The 26,810-nt window shown below is 41.3% G+C and overlaps 1 protein-coding gene across 11 annotated transcripts in view; it reads right to left on the bottom strand.

Annotated features, from left to right (window-relative positions):
• The window catches only part of TENM2 (teneurin transmembrane protein 2), a 1,331,021-nt gene that overhangs the window by 932,703 nt on the left and 371,508 nt on the right, over positions 1–26,810 (bottom strand). For all 11 annotated transcript variants that reach the window (XM_084761228.1, XM_084761214.1, XM_084761230.1 and 8 more), the window contains one exon: positions 15,325–15,625. In XM_084761228.1, coding sequence (XP_084617354.1) covers positions 15,325–15,550 — 226 coding nt within the window. In that variant the 5' untranslated portion in view covers positions 15,551–15,625. The remainder of the gene's footprint in view (positions 1–15,324; positions 15,626–26,810) is intronic.

Here is a 26,810-nt window from a genome sequence, read left to right as displayed (position 1 = left end):
AATTTGCTCACATGAGAGCAAAACATGAAAAAGGGTCATGATTAGATTGAATTGTGCCTCATTAAACTCTGCTTTAAAAACATCTGTCTGTCTGTCTGTTTGTCTATATATCTATCATCCGCATCTATCAATACATGCGTATAAATAGATATAGAAATATTCTGAAATAGTTTCCAAACTAGCAGATATTATTTGTATGCATTCCAAAAATGTAAGCAACTTTCAAAGAATAAACATTATAATTCTTTTTAGTCTCTGTTTCATATCTACAAATCCTTACCCTTGGTACGAAAACGAGCCCACTTCCTGAACACCTGGGGGACACAGGTGGCACCCTCAGCATTTAGCGCTGTATCCCCCAAGCACCCTGATGGCTTTCCCTGGACTTCTGCATCTGCCCTAAACTCTTTGTTTTCTTTACAAATGGTAATTTATCAGAACCTCAAAGGGATTGGTAGCAAAGCTTCTTTTTCTCTTGTGTAAAAGTTTAATTTAAACATTTAACATGCACTACTGTACAAATGAGCAGCTTACTTGTGATAATTCCATGTATGCATGGAACGGTGGACAGTGCTGCTTATGCCATCAACCTTTCTCTCCCTCTCCTCTCCTGAAATGGACATGGTCGTCTTTGAAGTCTCTCTCCAACCCCCTGCCCCCATTGCCTTTATTTTTCTCATCCCTTGTGCCCAATGATCTACTCTATTTTCTACAACTTTGACTGACTTTCTAGCATCTGGACATAGGTGAGAATACTAGCTATGTGACATTTTGGGTCTGCCATGTTTCATTCAACATAAGCCTTCTAGTCTCATTCATGCTGTTGCAAATAAAAGGCTTTCAAATTCTTATAGCTGAGTATTATTCCATGTACAAATATCTTTCTTTTCTTTTCTTTCTTTCTTTTTTTTTTAATCCATTAATGGTTCCATTTGGGCTCTTGTGAGTAATGCTTCTTTACAATGTAAATGTCATTGTATTTGTCTTTCACTTGAGAGCACACAGTAAATTTCTGCGCTGATTCTTTTTCTTTTTGCTGTGGCTATATGTAATCTGTATCATTTCCATTTTTCAAGTAGGTGATAGTAGATTGATGCATGTAATCTGTATGAAAAATACCTATTCTTCTTAAAGTGATTGATGAAAATATTATTGTTAAAACATTTTTATAAGTTGTTCTATGTGATGCTTATTCTTGATTGTGAAGTTGGTTGAATTTGCAATCTACTAAGAGACACACCTATCAGAACTCTGAAAGAACATCTCCTGGAAGGGATAACTGAAGGAAACAGATGCTTTCCCAGAGTGGGCAACACATTCTGGTGGTATCCCAATGTTAGGAAAAACAACTGGAAAACTTGCTTTTTGCCTGCCTTACTTCATCCCTTGCTGGAAATTGCATCTATTCTTTGCTGCTGTTGTTGCTATCATTCAAGCCTACTTTCTTGGGATTGCCAACATACACTGAACAGAAGTGGTTCTCCAGGAATCTTCCAGATCAAAAATGCTGAGGCGTTAGCCTCTCTCACACACTAAGCAGCTACCAGGCTCTTAGCCTTTCCAGAATGAAGGCAACTATTGCTGAACTATCCACTATACTCTCTTATGACTATTGATCATCCTGTTGTGGAAAAAAAAAAAAAGGAAGTAGTTCCCATGAACATTAGTGCCATTGTTGCTGGTTTGAAGTAGTTAGAAGATCAGAAAGGGTTAATAAAAAGACCTTATAGGGGTATTCTGAGGTCTGAGGCTGAGGTTATGGCATGTATTATTAATGTTTTAGTCAACTTCCCAGTAAATGTGTAAAATACCTGAAAAGAAATGAAATCCACGCTGCCTTTCTTTCAGGGTGTGGCTAAAAATGCAGTGCAACATGTAGAGCTGTCCTAGAATTGTGCTCATGGCACCCAGACATAGAGGCGCAGCTCACTGCATGATGAATGTGGGTGTGGCATGTGCGGGAAAGCCATCTCAAAATGGAAAACCTGGCCTTTCAATGATTATTCCCAAACTACACTAGTTGATGCAAACAAACAAACAAACAAAACCAGGTACTGGAGAAAGTCTATCACATGGTGACACAGGTGAGGAGGGCCTTGGGAATGGACACCTTCCCTCCAGACCCTGTGTGTGAAGCGAATGCCCTGCTCTATAAATGTTGATTAAATACCCACAAGTACCATGCCCGGCTCCTGCTGAGGGAGCAGAAACATTGTTGTGGCCTGCAGGGACCCTATGGAGCATGCGCATGGCTTCCTATAGCGCACTTTGTGAGATCTGACACAGCCACTTCAAAGAGGCAAAACAATGTCAATCTCTAGGCCTGCCATGAGACCTCCCTCATGAACTGGACACCCTATCAGCAGCTACAATGTGAAGCAGACACATTTATAATGTTTCTACAGTGTTTATGTGACTCTGAAACTATTCTAAAAAGCTTATTAAAAGTCTCCTAAAAACCAATACCCAGCCACATATGTAAACAGAAAAGCACAGGGTTCCTTCTGTAAAACACTTTGAAACAAATGGGAAACCTTTTAAAGTTTAGTCATATGTAGGGCCTCAGTCTAAATTGTAGGTGTAAGTCAAGACCCATGCTTTTTCGGTCAACCTGCTCAGTCCTGAAAGAACAGGCCCCACATTGGCAGCCTCAAGGAATGTCACTACACTACATCTCTTGGCCTACACAGTGACTTTGAAAACAAATGAGCTGCCACTTGTCTTAACCTGATTGGCACCGTTAGCACAGACTGAGACAAAGGCCTGGGAACAAGTCATTCCTTTGGGAAACATCTGAAAGAGCAGAGTGAGGGACAGCCACAGAAGCAGGACAGAAGAGAAATCCAATTCAATGATGAGCCGCAGAGCTGCTCACTGCCTTCCACCTCATGGGAATGGAGGAGCGCTGAGCGCCGAGCCCTGCACTGCAGAACAGGAGGGAGAGCTGCTTAGCATACCTATCACAGGTTCACCTTCTAGTTCCTTGATCTAGATAAAGAAAGCCCCCAGCTGTTGACTTCCAGAGCGCCAGGAATTGCATTAACCTCACTGTCTTTCCCACAAGGACATTCAGCCCCTTGTTATCAGGAAAGACCAGAGCTAGAGATGAAACCAGGATATTGCAGGAAGCCTACTTTGCCCTGTGAATGACCCTTCTAGGAACATTTAAAAATCTAGACACTTCATGAGCAATTCCCAGCTTTCCTCTTTTCTTCGCAAGTTGGAAGATATAGCGAGTGGAACCAGAATTGTACAATGAAACCAGTGTGCCTTTCCCTAAGAGGTACCGTATGGACATGTATGTTCCAAAGAAGAGCAGTCTCCAGCATGCTATGTCCTTGGAAACCTACTTCATCTATCTACCTGACCTGCTTAGTCCCTGGGATTAGGGGACATTGTAACTCTGCTATTGCAAGTCTCAATTTTAATTCACATTCACACAAGAAAGGAGGTAGGGCCACACTACACACGTGACACTGCTTCTCAGCACCTTCACTTTTCAATGTGAACACAACTAGCCTGTACTACCTCCCATGGCGGGAGCAAATTCATCATTGATGCTTTGACTTTGAGGATGTGGGATCAATTAACATAATTAATTGATTATGAACTACATCCCCAGCCAGGTGCTCAAATTAACTCTCCACTTATAATGTTTAACAGCAAGGAAGATGAGGAGAAGCGGAGCGGATAGAAGAACTGGGGCCACCTGCTTGTTCTGACTCAAGAGCAGAGGAGCAGAGCTTGGCAGGAGAGTAACTTGTACTGCTTCCTGGGCTGGCACGTGGCGGCGCACTGTTGCCGAAACACGACAGCCTGGGCTTCTGGTTGGGCTAATGGTATAGATAAGTTGAAACCCAATACAGGCGGTAAACCTTAAGCCCCTACCCAGATCTAGCCAATGGACAGAACACTCCCCACAGTAGAGTGGAGAGTGGGATATGACTTTCTCACATACTCTGGTGCCTCACCTTTGACCATGTCCCCTGGACGGGGAGAGTGGCACTCAGAGGAAGGACAGCAAGTTACCAAGAAGAGACTTGATACCCTATGAACATATAGAAGGGGAGGTAATCCCCCTCAGGAACAGTCATAGGGGAGGGGAATAAGGGGAAATTGGGAGGGAGGGAAGAATGGGAGGATTCAAGGGATGGGATAACCATTGAGATGTAACAAGAATAAATTAATAAAGGAGGAAAAAAAAAAGAATAAGGACAGTCTGGGCTTCTGAATGAAAAGTGAGAATCAAAGTCACTATACTAAGAATGAGACCTGTAGCCATGAAAGCGCCACCGGTCGCTGAAGAAGAGGGCTGCGTTGGGAAGTACATCCGTCCAGGCCTAGTATGATGCACTCAGATCTGATTTATATAAAAATTATAGTCCTTAGAAGCTGGAGGGGACAGGTCAGTGTATAAAGTGCTTGCCTTGTAAATATAAGAGCCTGAGTTTGATCCGCAGATGGCCCACGTATAAATGCCAGTCATGGTGGCATGTGCTTCTAATTCCAGTACTGGGGAGGCAGACAAGGGTCAGAGAGTATGTCCTAAGCAGTAAGGACAGTATGGTGAGAGATTCTGTGTTAAAAGCAAACGAACAAACATACAAAGAACAACAACAACAACAACAAAAAAACAAAACAAAAAACTGAGCACTGCCTAAGGAACAATACTGGAAGTGGCTTTCACACACACACACACACACACACACACACACACACACACACACACACACACACACACACACACACACACACCCCTGAACAAATGAGTACCTTTAAGGCATTCTTCCCATCCCTTATATGGGGGTTAGCTGTGGTATAAATGGTCTTCATGGGACACTCAAGCACTGGGCTTTTTAAACTCTCCAAGATAGTAGAGCCCCCACAACCAGTCCTGAGAAAGAGACGGCCTGGTTCACTGTCCCCTCTCAGTTCTCAGCTAGGACAACTTAGCAGTGTGTTTTGGCCTCCCTGCTGTTGCATCCCTGGCTTCCTGGAGCAGGAAGTGTTAAGTGGGTCAGCTCTGCAAAGAGCTTTGCGGTGCAGACAAATGTCAGGGGACAAGCATCAAATAAAGTGGCACTGTAAGCTAAGGAGAATTTGAACCCAAGGCTGCCAGGTGAGCAGGGGGTCCTTTTAAAACAGATGGGGAGTCACCCGAATCCACAGTCATTTGAAGAGAGATTAGTTTGGCCTATGGATATTTCTTCTGCAGTTGCCTGAATTTTTCTTTTAGGACGTTACAGTAACCCCACCCCTACCCCCACCCCCACCCTCACCCCCACCCTGCTTCTATCTGTGTTATGCCTGCAACAACTAGATCCATAGAAAACAAATTTAACCCTCTGGAATTACTCTCCAAATGCATTCAATGTTTTGGTTCAAAGTGCTACAAATAAAATCAATGCTTTAATTCCCAGCACGTGGGGCGGACCTTAACCGTGCAAGGACACACTGAGAAGCAGGCATTACCCAGTCAAGGTGGCTGTGGACAGAGGGGAATCTGAAAGAGAGTGCTTTAAACTATTTTTAAAATAAAACGCATCCCACTGGGACTGCAATTGCCCAATGCCGACTATTCATAAATCAGGGAACAAAGAGGTACTTCACGCTCTCTGTCTCTGGCCAAAGAAAAAGAGAGAGAAGCAGAAGAAGAGGGGAGCCAAACACACAATGTACCCCACCTGACTCTCTCTCTCTCCTGATTCTTTTTCATTCTTGAAAAGATGTTTCTGTCTTGGGGAAAAAAATACATTAAGCATAATGCTCACAGTAACTTTGGCAAAATATTCCAAATATTATAAAAGGGTGTTGAACATTATTGGATAAGTCTGCGCTGCGGTTATTTTTAATATCTTTGTGCACACTCAATATTTGCTCTGATGGTTCCCAGCAGAGACATAGGACTAGAGGAGACCTGACTTGAGGTTGAGTGGGGAAGAAGGCAGCTCATGCTGGAGAAATAGTGAGTCGCTTGGAAGAGCGAGAATCTGACTGGGGCAGTAGAGCCTGAGCTTGTGAGGCATGCATGCCAATGAGGGTGCTCACAGAATGAGCAAGCAACATGGATTCATTCTGGGGGACACAACAGCCCCCTCCTATCGTGTCTCTAGGGATGCGTCTGGGATTGCCGGAGCTGAAAATTAAATTATAAGCCTCAAACATGACATTGAAAATGTAATGTTTCCTCTAATACTATCAGCATGAGGATTCATGAGTTGGTGGGGCAGGGCTAGCCCCTGGCCTAGCCTGCAAAGCATGGGGAGGCAGACCCTGGTCACCACTCCATTGTTGTGTGTACTTCTTCAAGTCTCCGGTGAGAAAGATGTCCCATTGCTGATCATATAGACTCCGAAGTCTTCCACATATGCAGCAAAGGAGGTCCCCACAGACACCCCCACTGCAAGCTGTGGCACCAGCCTAGAAGAATGATAGTGTTCTTCTGTCACCAGCACCCAGATACAAGGACCTGGGACTATCTATCAACACATAAGCACCGTTGGCCTGCTGCAGAGAGCATTCATGCTGGCTTCTTGTCCTAATGGATATCATGTTGCCAGGATGGACAGACAGTTGGACAAACAGACAGGCAATGATGTCCATTTCTGTGTTTTAAAGTATTCTCATTAGAAGGGAAATGAAGCCTTAGTTTAAAAAAATGATTTTCCACTTCCATCCATAAGTAAAAGCAGATCAGCTCAGGGCGCTTTGCTTAGCTCCTATTCATAGACAGTCTCAGTTCATTAAGTCTATGTCAGCCAAGTCACTCTGAGATAACAAAGCTGCAGCCAATGAGGGCAATAGGAATATGGAAGGGACAAAGCATCACCAAAGAGAAAGCTCCGTTGAAGTTTCTTGGTGTTAGTACGTATGAAATAGGCAGAGATTTAGGTATTCCCTAAGGAAGAGAATAAGATCATGATCTGAGTACTTGATTCAAAACTCTCCTTCCCTGTCTCTTCTCTCTCCTTGTCTGGCTCTATCATTTCAATATATATTTCTGGTTCTTTCTTTCTTTCTTTCCATCTATAACTCTCTCACTATATCTCTGAAGCAGCAGAAATTAGGTACTGGGCTAAAATGCTCTGATCATTTTGTCAAATACGCTTATCTGGGAGCCATGTTTCCTAACCTTTCAACTTTCTACATCAATCTGTTTTGACTAAACAAAACAAACTTTAGAGACAAATATGACCAGTGCTTGTAACCTTTGTGACCTCTGATTTCGGGGATAAACAAAATCAGGTCTACTCTAATTATTGAGATAAGAAATCCAAACTAATATTTGGAAGGAGAAATCAAGCACAGCTGGATCCCATGTGTGAAGTGAGGCTCTTCCACTCCCCCATCAAAGTTCTTTTTCTTCTCCTGTCCTTTGATTCTGTGAGCCCTCACGGGATCTCCTTATTTTCTGACACATTTTGCCAAGGTGATCACACCAAGTCCCAGGAGATTATTAACTATCAACTCTTACATCTCTATATGGCTCAAGCTTCTCTCCGGGATATCAGAAAAGTGTACGGATAACTGCCTGTTAGACATCATCACTTGCACGGTGTCAGAACACCCCGAGTTCAAAGAGTCACAGTCTCACAAACCATCTTAGCCCACAAGCAAGTTCATCTTGTGTTTTAAGCCCTGGGGATTAGCACCAGTGTCGAGAGAGCGGGAAGAATTTGGGGCTGCAGCAACATCTCCAGCTCTCCTCTCATCCTCACCTGCTTGTCCGGTGCCATCACTTACCAGAGAGTGTTGTTCTAATCTTCTAAGCATCTTTAGCTTTCCCATTAAAGTTATCAGCCAGCAGAGATGATGTGTGCTCACACGCACACACACACACACACACACACACACACTCACACATACCTCCTCTGCTCTGAAACTTTGGCTTTTTTAGCACATAGACGAAAATTGGCAATAGTCTGTTTTCTACAATGGAATATACGTAATACCATCTTTCTCATAGCTTTCCTTGCTGTAGTTGTGCTTGAGCTTTTCTGCCTATGTTCTTGCTCTTGACATAGGCGTGGGTCTTACAAGACTGAGGGAAGTGTTCCAAATACTTAAGACATTCTACTTTTACAGGAAGGTTCGTGTCTGCCATTCCAGAAAAATTTGAACAAACACTCAGTGCACTTTTGCTTCTGAGGTTATTTACAAGCATTGACCTTTCCAGGCCCTTAAGTAAACTCAGCATCATAAATGCAGCACTTTCTTGGCAGGAGGAGGGAGCAGCTGATGCCCCCAGAGGCTCAGGACAATAGATCTATCTCCACTTACACAACTCCTGAAACCCCAACAACTCCAGCCATCCCTGTGATCCCAATTTAGGCCACTAGGTTTGTGCGCTTAAACACACAATCTCCCAACTCGCCCTCTGGCAATGCTGTCTCCCTGGAACATTCTTTGGAAAGCCAAGCCGACACAATCGCCCTAAAATGCCCTTAAATTCCATTTCTCCTACCTCAGCTCTTATTCTCACATGCTCAGCTAACATAGGCTTCTGTAAGTCCCTACACAGCCAAACTCTGTTACTGCCGGCCTTTTGTCTGCTTTTGTGGTTGTGTTTTGTTTTACTGATCACTCTTTTGCATCCCAGAAGGCCCATTTCTTTCTTGATGCTCAAGTATATGCAACAATGCCACAGCTTGAGGGAAGCCACACCTGATGTACACTTTCAGGAGGTTGTCTCTTCAACTACGCAATGTTTTCCTTTGCACAGAGCTTATCATACTTTATCTAATTACATATCTATTATATCTTGCCTCATTAAAACTGCCAACCTTTGCTAGGTGGGAGTTTCTACCCCTTATTTGTTTTTTTTTTCCCACAAAAGTACAGTTTTATCCTGCTATCATCATCATCATCATCATCATCAGCAGCAGCAGCAGCAGCAGCAGCACTATCATATGGTGATTGGTTTGAAGAAGTACCCTGAAAAGACAGTGTTTAAGAACCTATGACAGTGTGTCGCATGTAAAACATATACGAGTATGACATGTTCAACCATGTAATCATTTACTCATTTGAAACATATTTAATAAAGTGTAGACAAAGTTAATCATGGAACAGTTGTATGTTTCTGAAACACTGGAAGATTCCCACTTGTTTAAACAACTTGAAGATGAATGAAACCAGGGTAATGGGCACAATTTGGTGACTATCAACATTAAACAGTCAAGGAGGCTACTTATTATATAAGGGCGGTGATACCATTTCCCAGTGCTGGGCTATTAAGCAATACAAACAGATTTTAAAGGAAAACAAAGAAGCATGTGAATTAAATAAAAAGAAATATTCACATGAGGCATCTGCAAAAAGGCACAATTAGAAATCTGGAAAGACATCAGAGGGAGTTCTCAGTGCTGAGCCCTGATGGGACTGGGACACCTGTCACCTGGTCAGTGAGCTGTTCTTTCCAGTTCTGATCACAGAGCCTGTCTTCCCGAGCAGCAGTCCCATTCTACCAGCTTCACTAGAAACCTACTCTCTGTTATTTACAAGCACAGACAAGCCTCGCATCTCACAAACAGCCCCCTTACATTACATCACAGAGAAAAAGAAAATTCATCAGACACAGGCAGTGCTGAGTAGCTGACGGTTTCTTGGCAGTGTTCTGTTGAAGGTTAGAAAATGTTGTCCTAAAAAGGAAAGGCCCCCTTTGCCACAGTGTGTCCAAGCATGAGGACTATGACAGTGAGGTTATCGACAGATACCTTCACGCAGACATGTTTAAAGAACGAAGCCAGACAAAGAGAATGAGAAACAAGAGAAGATCGGTGTGCAATGAGAAGCATTGCTGGGTCTTCTAGACATGTCAGCCAAGACATTATGTTTCCTCATAAGCTAATGGAAGTTGGGACAGCATCCCTTGTAACTGAAGCTGTTCTTAGAAATAGAAACACTGGCCGTTGAAATTCTATTGGTAAATGTGTCTTAAACTAAGTCCTAGGAAGAAGAGAGACTGGAGTAGTACTGGAGTGAAACTCCAAAGGCTGATAGATCCACTGACAATGAGTGAGAAATATAAAGCAAGTGAAAAATGTTATGTCTAAAGTTGAATGTGCATTTGACAACAGACAACTGTTAGAACGGTAACTGCTGGGCCAACATGGAGTGTTGCCTTAAAGACTGAAGTTACTATAAAATAATATTCCTGTAAAAGTAATGAATACTAACTTTGAAAATACAGAAAGGATTGATTCTCAAAGACAAGGTACCTAAAAAACGGTGAGAATGTATTCATTGCCATCATAGATTATACAGATTAAGTTTTTTTTCTCAATTAAACTCACTCCTGAAATACATATTTACTTACATGTCTTGAAAACCACACCTCTATAAAACTGGCACCACACGTATCATTGGGTCATTACAGACTTTATACATAGGTTCTGCATTCTTTCTTCTTCTATCATAAGCCTCTCTTATATGAAGGAATAAGAGTCTGGGTTAGTCTCCCAGGATACTGTGAGTCATGGAATACGGAAAGATGATGGAGGCTTCCTCGTAGAGTCCTGCAGACTTTGTAAAATGTCAGGACAACCAAAGAAGGAGAAGATGCTGAGGCGTGAGGGGAGGAATTACCAAGCGAAGACAGACTACGTTGCAGGCAGTCCTGGCAAGGTACACTTTAGTCTTGCAACTAGTAAACAAACCCGCTGACCTCATTACAACCTAAGCGTTGTTCTGTACAACTAAATTAAAGCACTGGGGCTTTCCAAAGAGGTCCCTCACAGATACTATTTTAGGGTATTCCAAAATGCATGTGGGAATGATGCATAGATGCAGGTTTCTAGTGTGTCCAGGGTGTCCAGGGTGTCCAGGGTGTCCAGGGAAGCAACTTCACTATGTAATGTCAGCTGAGTCAATACGGAGAAGTCCCTCTAGCTTGCTAGTGCATCGTAAATTTCTGGATCATTAACATGGGCTCCATTTATGTTATGCCAAATTACACCGAGCAAAATTTATTGCACATGTTGTTTTAAAGACATCAGCCAGTGAGAATATAGTTTATAAAATACTCAGATAAACAGCTTCAAATGTGTATGTACGTGTGTGTTTACACACTTGTAAAGTACAGTAAAGTGTTAGTGGCATATATTGCTGTTTTTAGAGCTGACTGAACTTATGAAGGCCTACGTTCAAAAATCCAATTTTCCCTAATTCTTTATTTAACCTTGACCCAAACAGTTTGAGATGCGCAGAAGAACTCAATCGTGGCCCTTTCTCAAGAGACTTGAACTACTAACTAGACAGAAAGGCTTTTTGAGGACTAGAAGCCGGGCTGAATCTTCTGGTCCACTAGGCACAGCTGGACACGAAAAGCGGCCAGTTCTGCTTAGGTAACCAATATTGTTCAGATCATAAAGCAACGGCGCTCTTGGTTATCATTTCGGGTTGAGAGGTTGAACAATAGGTGAGGACTACAAGGAACGGCAGGGAACCTCTGCCGAAAGCTCAGCACGCAGATTCCACCCTAGAAGGTTTCCTATGGCTCATTTAGTATAAAAGCGACGTAGAGGGGAATCGATGCCCGGAAGTCTAAAAGAGTGATGCACATGGAATTGAATTGCATAACAGGGGTACAAATCATGAGGGTTGGGACTTGAGGTAGTAATGACTTTCTGTGTGATTAAGAGAAATTTCAAAGCGCTCATCCATACAGGCTTGGGAACTGAAGGTCAAACCCCACCCCCCACCCCTTCTCACCAGCTTTTAAAAGTCGAATGATTTGGCGTTGTTTGTCTTTTGGCTCAAACACAGCTCTTGAATGTGACTCATTGTATGTGAAGCCTGTCTCCATTTCTTATAGAGGCCTGACCTTAGATAATTCAGCTAATCCTTCCATGAGTCAGTTTCCTAATCTATAGAAGAAAGCGACTAACAGCAGCAGCCACCACACAACATTACCGGAAGTACTGAGTTTATAGAAGCCAAACGCTTGGATTGGCATTTAGCACAATGTACTCAAGGTCTGGTAGAATTCTTTTCATCTGGTTGCTGTCGAATGTTAGCTAAGACAATGCGCTCATCCTTGTAGAGCGCGGGATGCAGACAAGAGGCGTAGTCGCATAGAGATGCAGAAGCCGAGCGGATTCAGGTCTAACGTCAGGCTCCTTAGCCACGCAGAACAGCGAGCTGCATATCACACCGCTCTGCACCCTAACTTCACAGTCCAAAAGAACAAGCTCATGCAAACTGCTTGGGAACTTGGCCGACCTCCATTATTCAAAGTAGAACATCTTTCCTGAGAGACAGTGGGGGCTCAGTTGCAACCAGATGTCAGACCGCTGCTTACTTTGGTCGTGCGCATTTAATTCCAGGACCACTTGAATGCTCTTCAGTGAAGGATTCGTCATTTGCTAATTACTAATTACCCCCAATGGCCACAGGATCTAAGGTCAGTACCTCTCTCCCATCACACTGGCAGAACACACTACAGTGGAAGCCAGACAGGTGAAACACATCTCTTCTTTAGCAAAAAGACAACATTGGAGGAAGGCAGAGAGGGAGTCTGTGTTGAAAGGAGAGTAGCAATGGTTTGACAGGAGCTTCCAGTGCTTTTCCTGGGGACATAGGCTTAGCCGATTTCTCCCCCTAGGATGTGGCCTGTTCTCTTGTTTGATCCCCCAGCAGGCAAGCTTGGGTAGTTGGGATAAGGTAGGACCCTGGATCCCACATCATTTTGTTGAATGGCAATTCTTTCCTGCGGGAGCATCCAGAGAGGCCTCCACGCGTGTTTGCCAAACTTGCTTGTATGTGAGAAGCATGTTTGTTTTATGATCAGTGTCTTGGGCTTTAAATAAGCAGACCACAGGAGCTGATCCTGCTATGATCCTCGCTAATGTACCCCTAGGCTAATAAGTACTGAGATGATCCTGCACTTTGATTTCATGAATAAAAAAATAAACTGTAAGATGCCTGACATTTAAAAAAAATTATTGTTATTACCGAGTATAAAATTTATTTTAACCCTCTCTGTAGTGGTTCAGTCTCAAGCTGCATGTGCCAGTTGCCAGATTGTGTCTCCAGTTACTCCCTCCTTAAATATGCGCTTATTTACTTCCTGCGGAGTTCAATTTTAGAACCCATCAAAGTAGATCCACTCAGCCTCTGACTACATTTTCATGCATAAATTCATAGATGCCTTCAGAAGGAATTGCACTTACATATGCAAATACGTCCCAATGCCTTTTCATTTCTACTTTTGGACTGCACAGGTTTTTTTTTTTTTAATTCATGCAAACACATTACGCAAACAAATACAGGCTCAATAACAACACACGGCATGTGCGAGTTGTTAATTGCAAAGCCATGAGCTCGATACGGCCAAGCTACTTCCATCGTTAACAACGGAGGGGCACGTGATGAAACAGGAAGAGCAAAAGCGTCTTTGAAACTAAAATCCCAGCACTTGATTGTGTGGGATGTAGATATTAACAAGGGAAAAGGGGACAAGCAAGTCTTCCTCGGTTCACCAGTAATATGGAAGCTGCAACTAACGGCATGATCTAGAAGCGAGGGTGCGCCTCTGATGGGCATTAGGAGCAAGAACAGATAATGCAGTCTAGAATTACAGGAACCGAAACTGTTTGTGGTAGCCCAAAAATGAAACAAAAACTATGACAGGAAACGTGCCTTCAGTCACACTGCATGTAGGTTGCCTTTTCACATATCTGACTTTATGTTAGCAATGGACCTTGGACATGATGGCAGGTGTCCTAATTCCTCCCATTGGTAACGTGAGCTCATTAATTAAGGTAGGAGACCCCTTACTCTTTTTCCCTCCACTCTCCCACTGACCTCCATGTGGGGGTGAGGTGTTAGCTTAATGAAATAAACCACATGTTGAAGTTACTCACAGATCAAAGGCATCTGAGCTGGAGCAATTGTCAGCCAGCCCTGTTTTCTCCTGGAGTATCAAGTACATTTCATTTTCATGAGGATGATGCAAAGAAAATAAGACTAAAGATCAAATAAAAACCATTTCCTACAAAGGCCCACGATGGCAACAAAAGCAACTGTAACTGTTTATTGATTTCTTAAAATTATTTTGTTAACTATAGCAGGAGCTAGGCAAAATGGGAGTATCTAAGCAGGTTTTAGAACAGCATCTGACCTGTACCTTTATAAATCTTGAGCCACTATGCTATTTAATTACATAATACATATGTTCTATAAAATACAAAAGGTAAAAATGTAAGAATTTAAGGAAGCTAAGGAACCAGGAATGGAATTCCATGTGTAGGTATCTCTTTAGGAATTAAATTCATTCCAATATTTACTGCTGAGGACACAGAAAAAGAAACAAGGAATCAGTATTATAAAACAAATGATGCAATAACCCGGTTGGACAGGGCCAAGCCCTTGGGTGCTGGCTGTGTGACCCTACCTAGTCCAGCCACTGCAGCTTGTGCATTCACTTTTAGTTTTGCTGAGCCATTAATGTGACCAGCACACGCTCGGCTGGTATTTGAAAAGAAAGGTACAGAGCGAGTGAGACTTACACCCTGACCTCAGCACTGCTCGGCCTCAGTCCACATGCCCAGACAAGTGAGAGTGGAATTCTGCATGGATACTAGACATGAGGAGAATGCCAACTGTTTATGTCTGAGAGAGAAGTTCTTCTTAAGTAAACCAAGGAATTGCAATAAAAGCGATGTTTGGCACAAGGGAGAGGGAGAATTGCATTGGCAGAATTGGGTAAAAATGTTCATGTTCCCACTTACAATCTGAATCACGATAATAAAAACATAGAAATCAGAATTAGCATCACATTTGTGTGTGTGTGTGTGTGTGTGTGTGTGTATACATGTGATATCATTTACCATTATTTTGCCAAGAAGTTCTCAAATGTCCTTCAATATATACATGTCATTTATTCAAAGTGCTTGTGATTGAAAATGCCAATATGTGGAGCAGTCCAAATGAGTTCTTAGAGGAAAGGAGTATGTGTCATCGAACAGTGCGAAGTCCCCAGATCAACCAATTAGAGATTTTCTATTGTCTCAGGAATATCTTTTATATAGCCAGGGGCCTGCTCCAAGTGACATCTTTGGATGTACTATGGCAGTTCTCTGAAAGCAACTTTCATACCGTTGATGGATAACAAAAAGGAATTTTTCATCCTCAGGAGTTATATAGGGCAAAAGTTTGTTTTTAACTCAGTGTTAGTTGGGTAGGAGCTTGCCATCATACCTTACTGGTAGTTTCTATAAACTTCAAACACCACGAAACAGGTCAGGTCAGGAATAGGTGTGGACCCTAAGTGGTGGGGTGGAGCTGGGGTCAGAGCCTAGCAGGTGGGGCAGAGCTACCTACCTTGTCTAGAAAACTCATCTGACTCCCGGTGTACCAGGTCTGTGACTCGGTTTCCATAGTGCATTCTGCTTTCATGGTCATAAGCCTTCAGGGTCTCACTGGAACTGTAGGACTTCTGTGTGGGCACACGGCAGTCCTCACTATCCAGAGAGGAGCTGGTGTAGCGACATTCCTTGCCACACCGTCCCCTGGTCAGAGAGCGATGCCGCCGGTCCTTTACATCCATTATGCCAGATGAAGCAGAGCTTCGCAACTTTCAGAAGGGGCAGGCTGGAGTTTTGGCACCTGTCACCTTACCCACCTAAAAGAAAAAATAGATAAATAAATAGATAGATAGATAGATGATAAATAGATAGATGATAGATAGATAAGTAGATAGATATAGATGAGAACAGACTGTGATTACAAGCAGTGCGGCCTTCAGTTATGACTCATGTGAAAACATAAAGGGGAAATGTGCCAGCCCAGCACAACTTCTTTAGGAAAAGCTTAATATCTACTTAAACCATCAGACTATATAGAACTCTAGGCAATACATTTGTTTTCTTACTGTGTAATGTACTAGATTTTGGGGAAAGTAATAGTAAAAAGCCCCATGTACTGATTGCATGTGCACAGATGTCATGATAATTCTGTTGGTGGAGTGGGAGATCCAGTTATAAAGTTGATCAAAGCCAAATTGAGTTTGCTCTATTTCATTACTGGATTTTTTTGTTTGTTCACTTGTTTTCATTTTCCTATTTGTATAGAAGGATTAGTGAGAAAATGAATTATCAAAAGAGAAAGAATAAAAGGAAGTAAGGAGAAAAGAAGGAAGATAGGGGGAAAAAAAGAAAGAAAGGAAAGAAAAAGTGAAATACAGGCATTCATTTGAAAATCTTAATGAGTTACTATGACACCAGGTTACTCAACCAACACTAAATTACTGCAATGGGCCTGGAGAATAATAATAAAGGTGTTGATGACATGCAAATTATCTTCTCCCGTGTGTGTGTGTGTGTGTGTGTGTGTGTGTGTGCGCGCGCGCACACGCGCGCATTTATGAGTGTGAGCACAATCTCACATGTGTTGTACTTGTGGAGGTCAGCTGTTGCCTTGGGTGTTCGCCATCTGCCATTTCTCTTTCAGTGCTGTGCACCCCCAGGCTAGCTGGTTTACAGGCATCTGGGTGTTCTCCTGGCTCTGCGTCCTATGGCACTGAGCCCTGGCTCTGTAGACTCGTGGTCCACTTGTAAAGCTTTATACAGCTTCTTGGGATTCAAACTTGGCTCCTTGTGCCTGCAAAGCTAGTGCTTTCCCCCACTGAGCCAGCTCCTCAGTCTACCCCTGATTTCTTTAATCAGCCTTCAGAGCACTCCCATCAGTGCTCTCTCCTTTGGAGATCTGTATCTGAAAAGAGCTGGGCGCTTCTTCCCAGTGACCCATCAACAAGAGAAGTTACTGAGAGATGTGTATCCCACACACCAACTTGCTTGTTAATCTAAACTTAAACTGCCCCTCTCAATGCCAGGATGCAGAAGAACTATGCATTTTGATACGGAAGTGGATGGGAAGGAACTTCTCTAACGTTATGAACTGGACCTTGGCCTCACAGTGTACACCAAAGATCACTGAGAAAACACTGACCTTCTGCCTAGCAAATAATTGACTGACAAAATGCTAAGGCACTACAACTTCCAAATGATGGGTTCTTACTGATTTCATTTGCCATGCAAAATAGCATGGACCACAGGGCTAGGGCCTGGACAGAACAGACAAACACAAATTTTAATTAAACTGGAAAATACAACCCAGAGCCAAGGTAATGATTTTTTCTCCAGGCTACTGTTGCTCACTGCCTCCTCAATATGTCAGGAAATACTTGGGGAACAGATCTGTAGTTCCCAAGCCCTCTGCTCTTCATTGGCTATTTAGACACCAAAGTAGGACATCTCTATGTACAAAAAGGCTAAGCTGTTTACACATTAGTGTAGACAGCACGGAGCCAGAGGCACCAGAAATGAAGTCATTCCTCCTTTCTCTTTTCACACAGATATCTTTTACCTCCAGGATCCTCCTAAATAAACCATTCATATACCTTATTAAATATTGCCTGAAGCGTAGAGAATTGGCCATGCAAAAAAGTGTACACCTGTTACAAAGTGCAAGCACAATTATCCTTTGGCCATAGTAGCTTAGACAATAAACTACATAGTTTCATGAAGTCTTGAGATCCTCATACAGCAACTTGAGGAACGCCATTGAGAGTCACGAAGCAAGACTGCAGCACCTTTTTGAAGGACACTGATATTGGCATGGAAAATTGTATTGCTATAATCAATTCAATTATCATTATATTGATGTAATTTCCAGAGGCCAAAACCCCTTGTCCTTAATTCAGTATGATTTTGGAATTCATGCATAGTCTATTTGAGTGTGTGGTCACTGAAGTGTGGTAGACGCCAATCTAATCATGACCACTCGCTAGCCAGTGACCTTGGCTAATCCATGCCTGGCCTTTGTAACTTGGTTTCTCAGCCAGTTAAAAATGGAAATTAAGGACACCTACTGTACAGGATTTCATAAAAATTAAAACAGGATTATAGTACATTTCCTAGTGTAGTACCTAAAAGATGATACAGGGCTTTACAGCACTGTATACCTCATTCTTCTAATGATGAAGAACTGAGTTTGGTTACGTCGTCAGAGTCTTGCATAAGACAGTATGGAAAGAGAATAGACAAAAGCAAGAAGCTTGTGTTCTTGTACAGACCAGTGCTTAAACTAGACACTGATCGAAGAAGCCATTCAGACTCTGGTGAAGAAAAATAAGACAGTGTCACCAATACTAAAGAGTCTCGGGTGGTTTTAAGGATGAAGGTTATCGGTCAATTTTGTAATTTGCTTCTGTTTTGCTTCACTGCTAGGTTATTTTTTTCTTTTTTAGTATCATCAATGTAGCAGAGCTGAAAACTCCCATATTTATTTGTTCCACTTTGCATTGTGCTTATGTCGATAGGTTCTCTCTTGTTATTGCCATGAGTGTGTATATTTGTACATACTTTTATTTTATTTTATAAAACCATGCCCACAATGGGACCCTAAATTTTTGTCATCTGTTAGTAAAATATAGTACTTTGGTTTTAGACATCTCTGTACCAGCCTTAGCCATGCAGTATTTGTTTCCTACTACATGCCTTTTTTCAATTCAGCATTATTAATGAGAGTTTTCAGCAGTATTCCTTCTGAATAAGTGATAGAAATTTACATGCAATTAGGCAAAATTAGTCACATATTAAGGAAACTGAATGTCTGAAGGAAATATGTAGTATGTGTAGACTACGAGCAAATCAACATTTTTGTATTTATCTGCAAATTTAAAAAAGTGTCAATATGAAAAACAAAAGAAATTATATTGAAACCTGTTTCCCTGGCTTCTTTTTTTTTGACTCAGGAGGTAAGGAAAATGTTTCCAGATAGATGACATGTATATATGTATGCTTCCCTATTCTCCTCATAAAGTATGAATGAAAATAATAACCTAATACATAAAAAACTGTAAGAAGAAAATTTGCCCATGTGCCAACCATGAAACAATTTCTTTTTTCCATACCTATCAGACTTGTAGGTAAGAGAGATAATATCCCCAAAATGAGCAGGCACAGATGAAAGAAAGAAAGAAAGAAAGAAAGAAAGAAAAGGAAGGGAAAACTGGCAAAATTAAGTCAGTACCTTGTCCTCTGTACCAAAGACTATGAAAAGGTCATCTAATAAAAAATAAAGCCTTTAGATTCCAGCTATCCTACTGCTGCAACCCAGTGGCATGAAGGGGAGGAGATATTCTCATTTCTGCCTTCATCAGGAAGTTATGATACCATGTTAGGGAGGCACTTCACTTAAAATAAAATGATTCCAAATAAGGACAAAAAGGTTCAAGATTTGTAGGATATAGTGAAGCACATTTTGTCAAAGGAAGACTAGTCTTCCACCTCTACAGTACAACATGCTTCCCCCAAGGAAAGTTGTGTAATCCACCATCCAATAGGAACAGGGAGTTCTTCTGCCCCTTGAAGCACAAATAAATACCAAGCATGAGGCAGTACCAAGCTCATTCTACCACAAACACCCAGAGAAAATCAGTGCATGTCTATAATCTCTAGCCCTCTACTACAACAAGTGCCTTATAAGAAATTCTGACTTTTTCTAGGATAACTTAGCAGGAATAAGGGAAAGTTCCTCCTTCTTCACCAGAGAAGTGACATTAGAAACCAGAAAATAGAGAAGGTTTAAATAAGACATTGACACCACTCACACAAGAGAACAAGACACTCTATTAGTATAAAAACAATCTCTTGTCATATAAAGAAGGAGGCATTTGCTATATGAAAAATAGAAATGGTACTCAACAGATATCATTACCAAGATGACAATGATGCTACCATTGTCTGATGCATGTTTTAAACTTATTATCAAATCATTTCCATGAGCAATTAAGAACACACTTCAATAGGGGAGAAAAGGTAAATTGTACCAGAAGAAAGAAATTCTTAGCTAATATGAAATACCAAGAAGATCTCTCCCATTGGGAACGCACACACAAACAGCAAAAATGATGGTTCTCCACCACAAAATGACGGGGCAGAAGAAAGAATGGAAAGTGAGAGGAAATGAAAACTTTTCTTAGAAATTTTCACACATATAGAAATATATATGTGTATATATAAAACAAAAGAAAATGTGATCATATATCTATCTATCTAAATCTATCCATGCCTGTCTGTCGTCTGTCTGTCTGTCTGTCTGTCTGTCTTGGATGAAGGTAGACTACTCACTGAAGCCACAGTGGTTTTACTTGAAGGTACTACAGAATGTTTAAGGAATAATTTGAATCAATTTTTGGCTCTTTCTTGCATAAAGGAGGGGAAGAATTTTCTGCTTCATCTTATGAAGCTAATTGCCCTGATGCCCTCACCAGACAAAGGCAGAGAAATGAAGAAGGAAAGGAAAGAAAAGGGAGAGAGGAAGGTAGGAAGTGAGGGAGAGAGAGAAAGAGGGAGAAAAGGTAAAGAAAGAGAAAGAGGGCAAGACAAAAAATAAATCATGATATAAAAAAGGAAGGAAGGAAGGAATGAACGAAAGAACGAAGGAACGAAGGAGAAAGAGATTAAAGAAACTAAAGACCAGCAGCCCTAAGAAATATATTATATAAACATAATATATAGTATATTACGTATATTTATATATTTTATACATATAACATATTCTTACATTAGAAAACAGAATTCAGTAATTTGTAAGAGTATTGCATACTATGACAAATATGCTTATTCTGGGAATAGGAACTAGAGCTGTGGTTGAAGATCAGAGTCTATAATCCATCATAGTAACAAGCTAAGGAATTGCAGTCACGTGACAATAGCAATCAATGCAGAAAAGCATCTGGCATTTATAAGACACACACCACACCATCCAAAGCAAAAATAGAGGGAACTTCTTCAGCTAGAGCAAGAACCCCATCCACAAACCTGCAGCTGACATGATCCCTGATGGTGATGTAGTCCTGTTTCTAAGAATAAAGACAAGGCTTGTGAAACTGCTTTTCCCAGTCCTATTCAGTGCCACAGTAGAACTTAGAACATGCGGACCAGAAAAAAAAAATCATAACACTGACCCTAGTAGTAAATGGCAAATATATATGTAAAACTTTATTGGATGTATAATAAAATACTGGAACTGTGGAAGTATGCCAAGGTCACAGAAATCAAACTAAGCATGCAGAAAGCCCTTGCATTTCAATGCTATAGCTTTGAGCACATGGGTCCTGGAAATCAAAACAAAATACTGCTTACAATCACCTGAAGTGCACTAATTAGAAATACATCTAACAAGACAAACACAGAAATTGGCTTTTGAAACTATATAGAACGAGGTGAAACAAAAATTGAATGTCTAAGTAAAAGGTAATGAGTATCAAGTTATGGGTTGGAAGCCTGAAAAAAAAATAACAGTTCTTCTCAAGTTAATACATAGATTAAATGAAATTATTATGAGTTCCCAGGATAAACAGGTGTTAAGACACAGACAAGGTTGTAGTAAAGTTTATGTTGCTAGGCAAAGGAACTAGAAGGATCAGATCTATGTATGTATGTATGCATGTATGTATGTATGTATCTATGTATGTATCAATGTATGTAAGTATGTATCTGTCTATCTATCTATTTATCTGTCTATCATTAAGTACAAGGATATGGGAAGTCTCAGACTACTCAATTTAAACATTAGAGATCCATAGCAATTAATACTAAGGAGATGGCCAAAGGACAGAGACATACATTAATGTACCAGGACCCAGAATCCAGATTTATATTCATTCAAATATACTCAGTGGCTCTTTAAGAAAGATGCCAAAGTCATCCAATAAAGAAAGCTCTGGTGGTAAAAAGGGTAAGTGGATAGACATTCATGGGCAGAACACTCACTTGTTTTCTCATTTTATTCAAAGAACAATTGAATGTCGATTAATAATAAAATATAGACGCTTCAGAAAAACTGAGAAAACATGATAGTAGTTTTAAGAAAAGAAGGAGGAAAGTCTTGAGAGTTTATATCAAATATAGAGTTCTAAAAGGAAAAGTTAATATAGTTGATTTGCTTTCCAATTAACTTTGCTCTTTGTAAGGATCATGTTAAGAGGATATAAAGGAAATCGGTAGGGGGCTGGAGAGATAGCACAGAAGCTAAGAGTGGGTACTGCTCTTTTAGAGGACTTGAATTCAGTAAGCAGCATCCAAGTCAGGTGGCTCACAACTGTCTGTCACTCCTACTTCAGGTGACCTCACATCATTTTCTGGCCTCTGAAGGGACTTAAACACACACACACACACACACACACACACACACACACACACACACACACACACTGGAGAAATGGCTCACTGGTTAAGAAAGAACACTACCTGCTCTTCTAGAGGATCAGTTTGGTTCCCAGCATCCACATCAAGCATCTCACAAACAACTGTAACTCCAGGTCCAGGTTAATCGGACACCATCTAGCCTTCTTGGGTACCTACATGCAAGTACGCATATCTACTCACAGATATACACATAATTAAAAATACAATAAATATGCTTTGAAAAGATAATCTATAGAGTGAGAGAGCATGTATGCAAACTACATGTTTGTTAAAGGACAGATATTGAGGACACACACACACATAACACACACACATAATCATTTGCAATAACAAATTTAGACTATCCAAGTAGATAGTCTGCTAAAGATGTTGGGTAGGACACATAAGATTGCAAATACATACATGGAAACATGCTCTTCCCAGCCCCAAGAGAAAAGTAAATTAATACCACAGTGAGATACTGCTGCAGACCTACCAGAATCACTAAAGAAAATAACAATGACAATAAATGCCAGCAGGTTGTAGGAGGCCAGGGCTCCCATACATGTCCGGCCTAGATGCTAAATCACACACCCACTCTAAGGAAGTTTAGCAAGAGTTTAACGCTAACAAACCCACTAAACAACTAACTACCATGCAACCCTGCAGCTTCTCTCCTGGGCATTTATTTAAGAGAAAGGAAAAGATATGTTCACACAGGAACCTGAACAAGAATGTTTGTAGAAAAAAAATGTTCATTTATAATAGTCCATAACAGACACAGCCCAGATGTTCTTCCATGGGTGACTGGTTCAACACATTATGGTTAAGCTCAAGTCTGCAAATCCAGCTCAGAAATGAAAAGGAGTCTGTTGTTTAAACATGCAAAACTCAAGAAGAGAATGAACGCCAATTGCGTGGTTCCTTTTCTAATCATTTTTGAAACAATGGGAAGAGATTATAGTAAGTGGCCTCCAGGGTGGGGCAGGGTGTCAGAGCATGAGGGATGTCTAACCTGATGCTGTGAGAGGACGTCAGTGGGCAGGAACTTATGGCTCTTGACTAAAACAAGTTTCCAAGATACTCTTGGTTGGAACTTACCACAGGTTCCATCATCCTGGTTTGCTTCTTACTAAACATGATTCTACAGTTACACACACACACACACACACACACACACACACACACACACACACACACACAACCCCACAATTTTATTAAAATTAAGGAAAGTCACTCATATAGCTAACTGATGCACGCTCTCTGCTTCCTAAAGTTATTATTATGATCCTTGTTATCATGGCTTTTGATTTTATAACTAGTCTGATTCATTTACTTGAACTAGTTGGTTGGTGTGTACGCTCTTGGTATTTGTAACTTTGGCGTGCAGGGACAAGCAAAGCAGTTATGGCCGCTGAGAGGAATCACAAAGAGTTACAGTGTAAGAGATAGCATCTGCCAACACCCTTCTTAAAGATATGAAATAAGAGGATTTAATCTTACTCCCACTTTGGTTGCAGAGACCAGCCTTTCATAAGGCATATTCACTGTCTACAATGTGGAAGCGTTCTTAGCCCAATGTCCTTGAGAGTGGAGGTCACCGATTCATGTGGCGAGATGCAAGTTTTGAGCCTGCTTCTAAAAAGTAATTAAAATTGCCTTGAAGCACTCAGAAAGACGGTAACCAAAATTATAAATCTTTTCCCCAAGCTTGCACCTTTCCCACCACTGACAAATGGCAGTCACTGGTTGCCGTTGCCTCTGCCAGCTCATTACTGCTATGCTGGGGCTTGATTCTGTTACATTTCACATTTCCTCTCTTGAACACTGCTCACACTGCTTTTTTTCATCAGATGCCTAAGTGGGTTCCATCACTTTAGCAGAATAGACTACAGAGATCTTGCCTGCAAGCCTTTGTCTAATTAACTAATCCTGTGAGCTGTAACACTGTTCACGATTAACTTTGTGGAATATCCTACTACTACTTACGGGCCTTGACTTGTTAATCACTGACAGCCAGTTCCATGTATGTGCACAAGTTGGTTGGTGTATTATGTGAGTGTGCTTGTGGATGAGTGTGAATGTGTGTAAGCATGCTGCATAGGCCAATTTAAAGTGTTCTTTATGTCAAAATGACACAATAGTACTGATTGTTTAAACTTGTCTCACTCTCATTTATACTTCTTGGGCTACGGCTGGTCATTGTTTCAGCATGCTTGAGTGATTTCTGTTTTGCAACTGACGCTGGACTTTTGGGGAGTGCTATAAGGAGAGCTAAGCACTGCCATAATTCAACTTAAATTAGAATTCTATTAATCCTGAATTCGGAGGGAGGTGGTTCTTTCCTCTCCATTTCAAACTCATGACAAAGCCTTGACAGAGTTTATCCGCAGAGTATTTGAACTAACTACACACAAGCAAACTTGTTTCCTAATTGAAGTTGTTGTCATATATATCTGAGAATTCTGGTGAAAAGTTGTACTAGATGAGCACTATTATAATAAATAAATATATAATATAAATTATATAGCTATATAGTATTATATTACATATAATATTTTACATATAACATATACATTAATAGCTCAATTAGGAATCTCCTATAGGGAAAATGTCTTCCATTTGATCACATGTTAATTGGATGTCATCTTGTTTCTCAAATATGGGCGGGACTTTTACATTAACAGCAAAATGATAATGTCTTGTCTCTTTATCCTTTAGATTCCCAACAAATTTTGCCTATTCTAAGACAACCTAAGAATTGCATTCTCAGAGTCCTTTCCACTGTGTGTGAACTCCCCCACGTAAGCGGCTTATTGAAGGGTCATGACGACACCAGATGAAAGGTAATATAGACCCCCAGAAATATGAGAGAAGCAAACTGAGTAGCTAATAAGCTATACAGGGCTGCTTGGCCTCCTTCCATCCTCCAGTAGGGGTCTGATGGTTCGATCCTGAAAACCAGCTCTCTGCCGTCTCCAGTGCCTTCCCTTAGTATCATGTAAGATCAATTCTGAACAAAGATGCACTCCAAAATATTTAGAGACAGAATATCCTGTGACCTCTGAGTGGACCTAAGAAAATCTGCTTTAAAATCTACAGAAGTGGAAGATAGTGGCCTGGGTAATTTAATGCACTAGTAAATAAGAGGTCAAAGGCAATTTGCTTCCTTCTCCCCTGTGCCATTATATTGATATGTCCGGGGATAAAAAGCCAACTCTGGTTAATGTCCAGAGCAAGAAAGGATAAGCAAATTCACAATTGTGTTCTGCTCTCCAGCTACAGAGCACCATGGGCCGCTGTTTAGAGTCTGTTAGGGTCCCTGGAGCCATGTGCACAGGAAATCGTGAGCGCATTGTCGGGATCTGCTTGCTGTCTGTGGGATTTATGAATTGTTAAAAGGCAAGACGCCTCTCCGTGCTTGCAGTCCTAACCAAAAGCAGCCACAAAGTGACATCCTGCATCCCACATATCTGGATACCTGCCACAAGAGTACAGATGTGCATGTTTGTGCATATTCCTATTTGAACAGCAATGGAAAGATGAAGGTCTACACCTGAATGTCATTTTGTCAACTCCCATGCTTTGTTTGCCTTTTCTCAAGTTTGGACTGTTTAACATTAAGTAAGTCAGGGTGGCTACACCTCTGTAAAAATTTCAGTATGAAATTCAGAAGTTTACTGAAGATTTGGACTCCTTAGCTTGAGCCCCACCTTCAAATACAAACACACACACACACACACACACACACACACACACACACACACACACACACACACACACACGGTGTGCCTGTGCCTGTCTGCTCTTCTCCCATTTTCCCATGTGCCTCCTGAGTTGGGGAGCTGAACAGATGGTTGTACCTTAGGCACTGGCTAAGTTACCGTAACTGGAAGAAGACAGGCCCTCCCTACTCCTCCCTGCCATGCAGAGCTCAGCGAGGCAGTAGAGCAAGCCATGAGCCTGCAGCCTCAAAAGCTAATGAAGGGAGGAATTGAACACCCTCTGCCCATCTTGTCAAGCGTGCTCCTCTCTCTGTATACAAGACTGAGAAGCAGCAATAGATAATGAGTGAGCAGAGGGCTTTGCCTCAGAGGTTTCTAGGGAAATGTCAAAGTCACTGTCAAGTTAAGCTTCCCTATCGAGAATGCCTGCAAACTTCCAGACCCTGAGTCAGACTCCCCACATAAGTTGTTACGTAGGCACAAGTTACTTACATAATCCACATACCTAAAGGGGGCTCGTGCTAAGATCAGTTATCTGATTCTAATGTCTCTAATGCAGAGGAATAGACAGTCTTAAAACACTTTCAAATATCTCTTTCAGCCACTAAAGTGTAATTGTCTAAGCATCTTCTTCCACCAGTTTGTTGCATTTGCTTCTTAAATGTCAGTAACCATAGCCTAATCCCAACATAATCAGTATAGAAATTATCCCTTAACTTGATTAGTGTATGCGAGCCAGGCCCTCTCAGGAATGAAGAGTAATAGAAAAAAATGAGAGTTATATCCTCAGGCAAAAACAAAGAATATTTCAGAGAGATGGCTCTCAGTTTCTACTTCTGAAAAATGGGAGCACTTATGTTTAAATTGAAGTAACTGAAAATGCCAAATT

This window comes from Acomys minous, assembly GCF_964271855.1.
Source record: "Acomys minous genome assembly, chromosome: 16".
Lineage (NCBI taxonomy): Eukaryota > Metazoa > Chordata > Mammalia > Rodentia > Muridae > Acomys > Acomys minous.
Note: the sequence above shows the minus strand (reverse complement) of the source record. Positions and strands in the feature narration are given on the sequence as shown.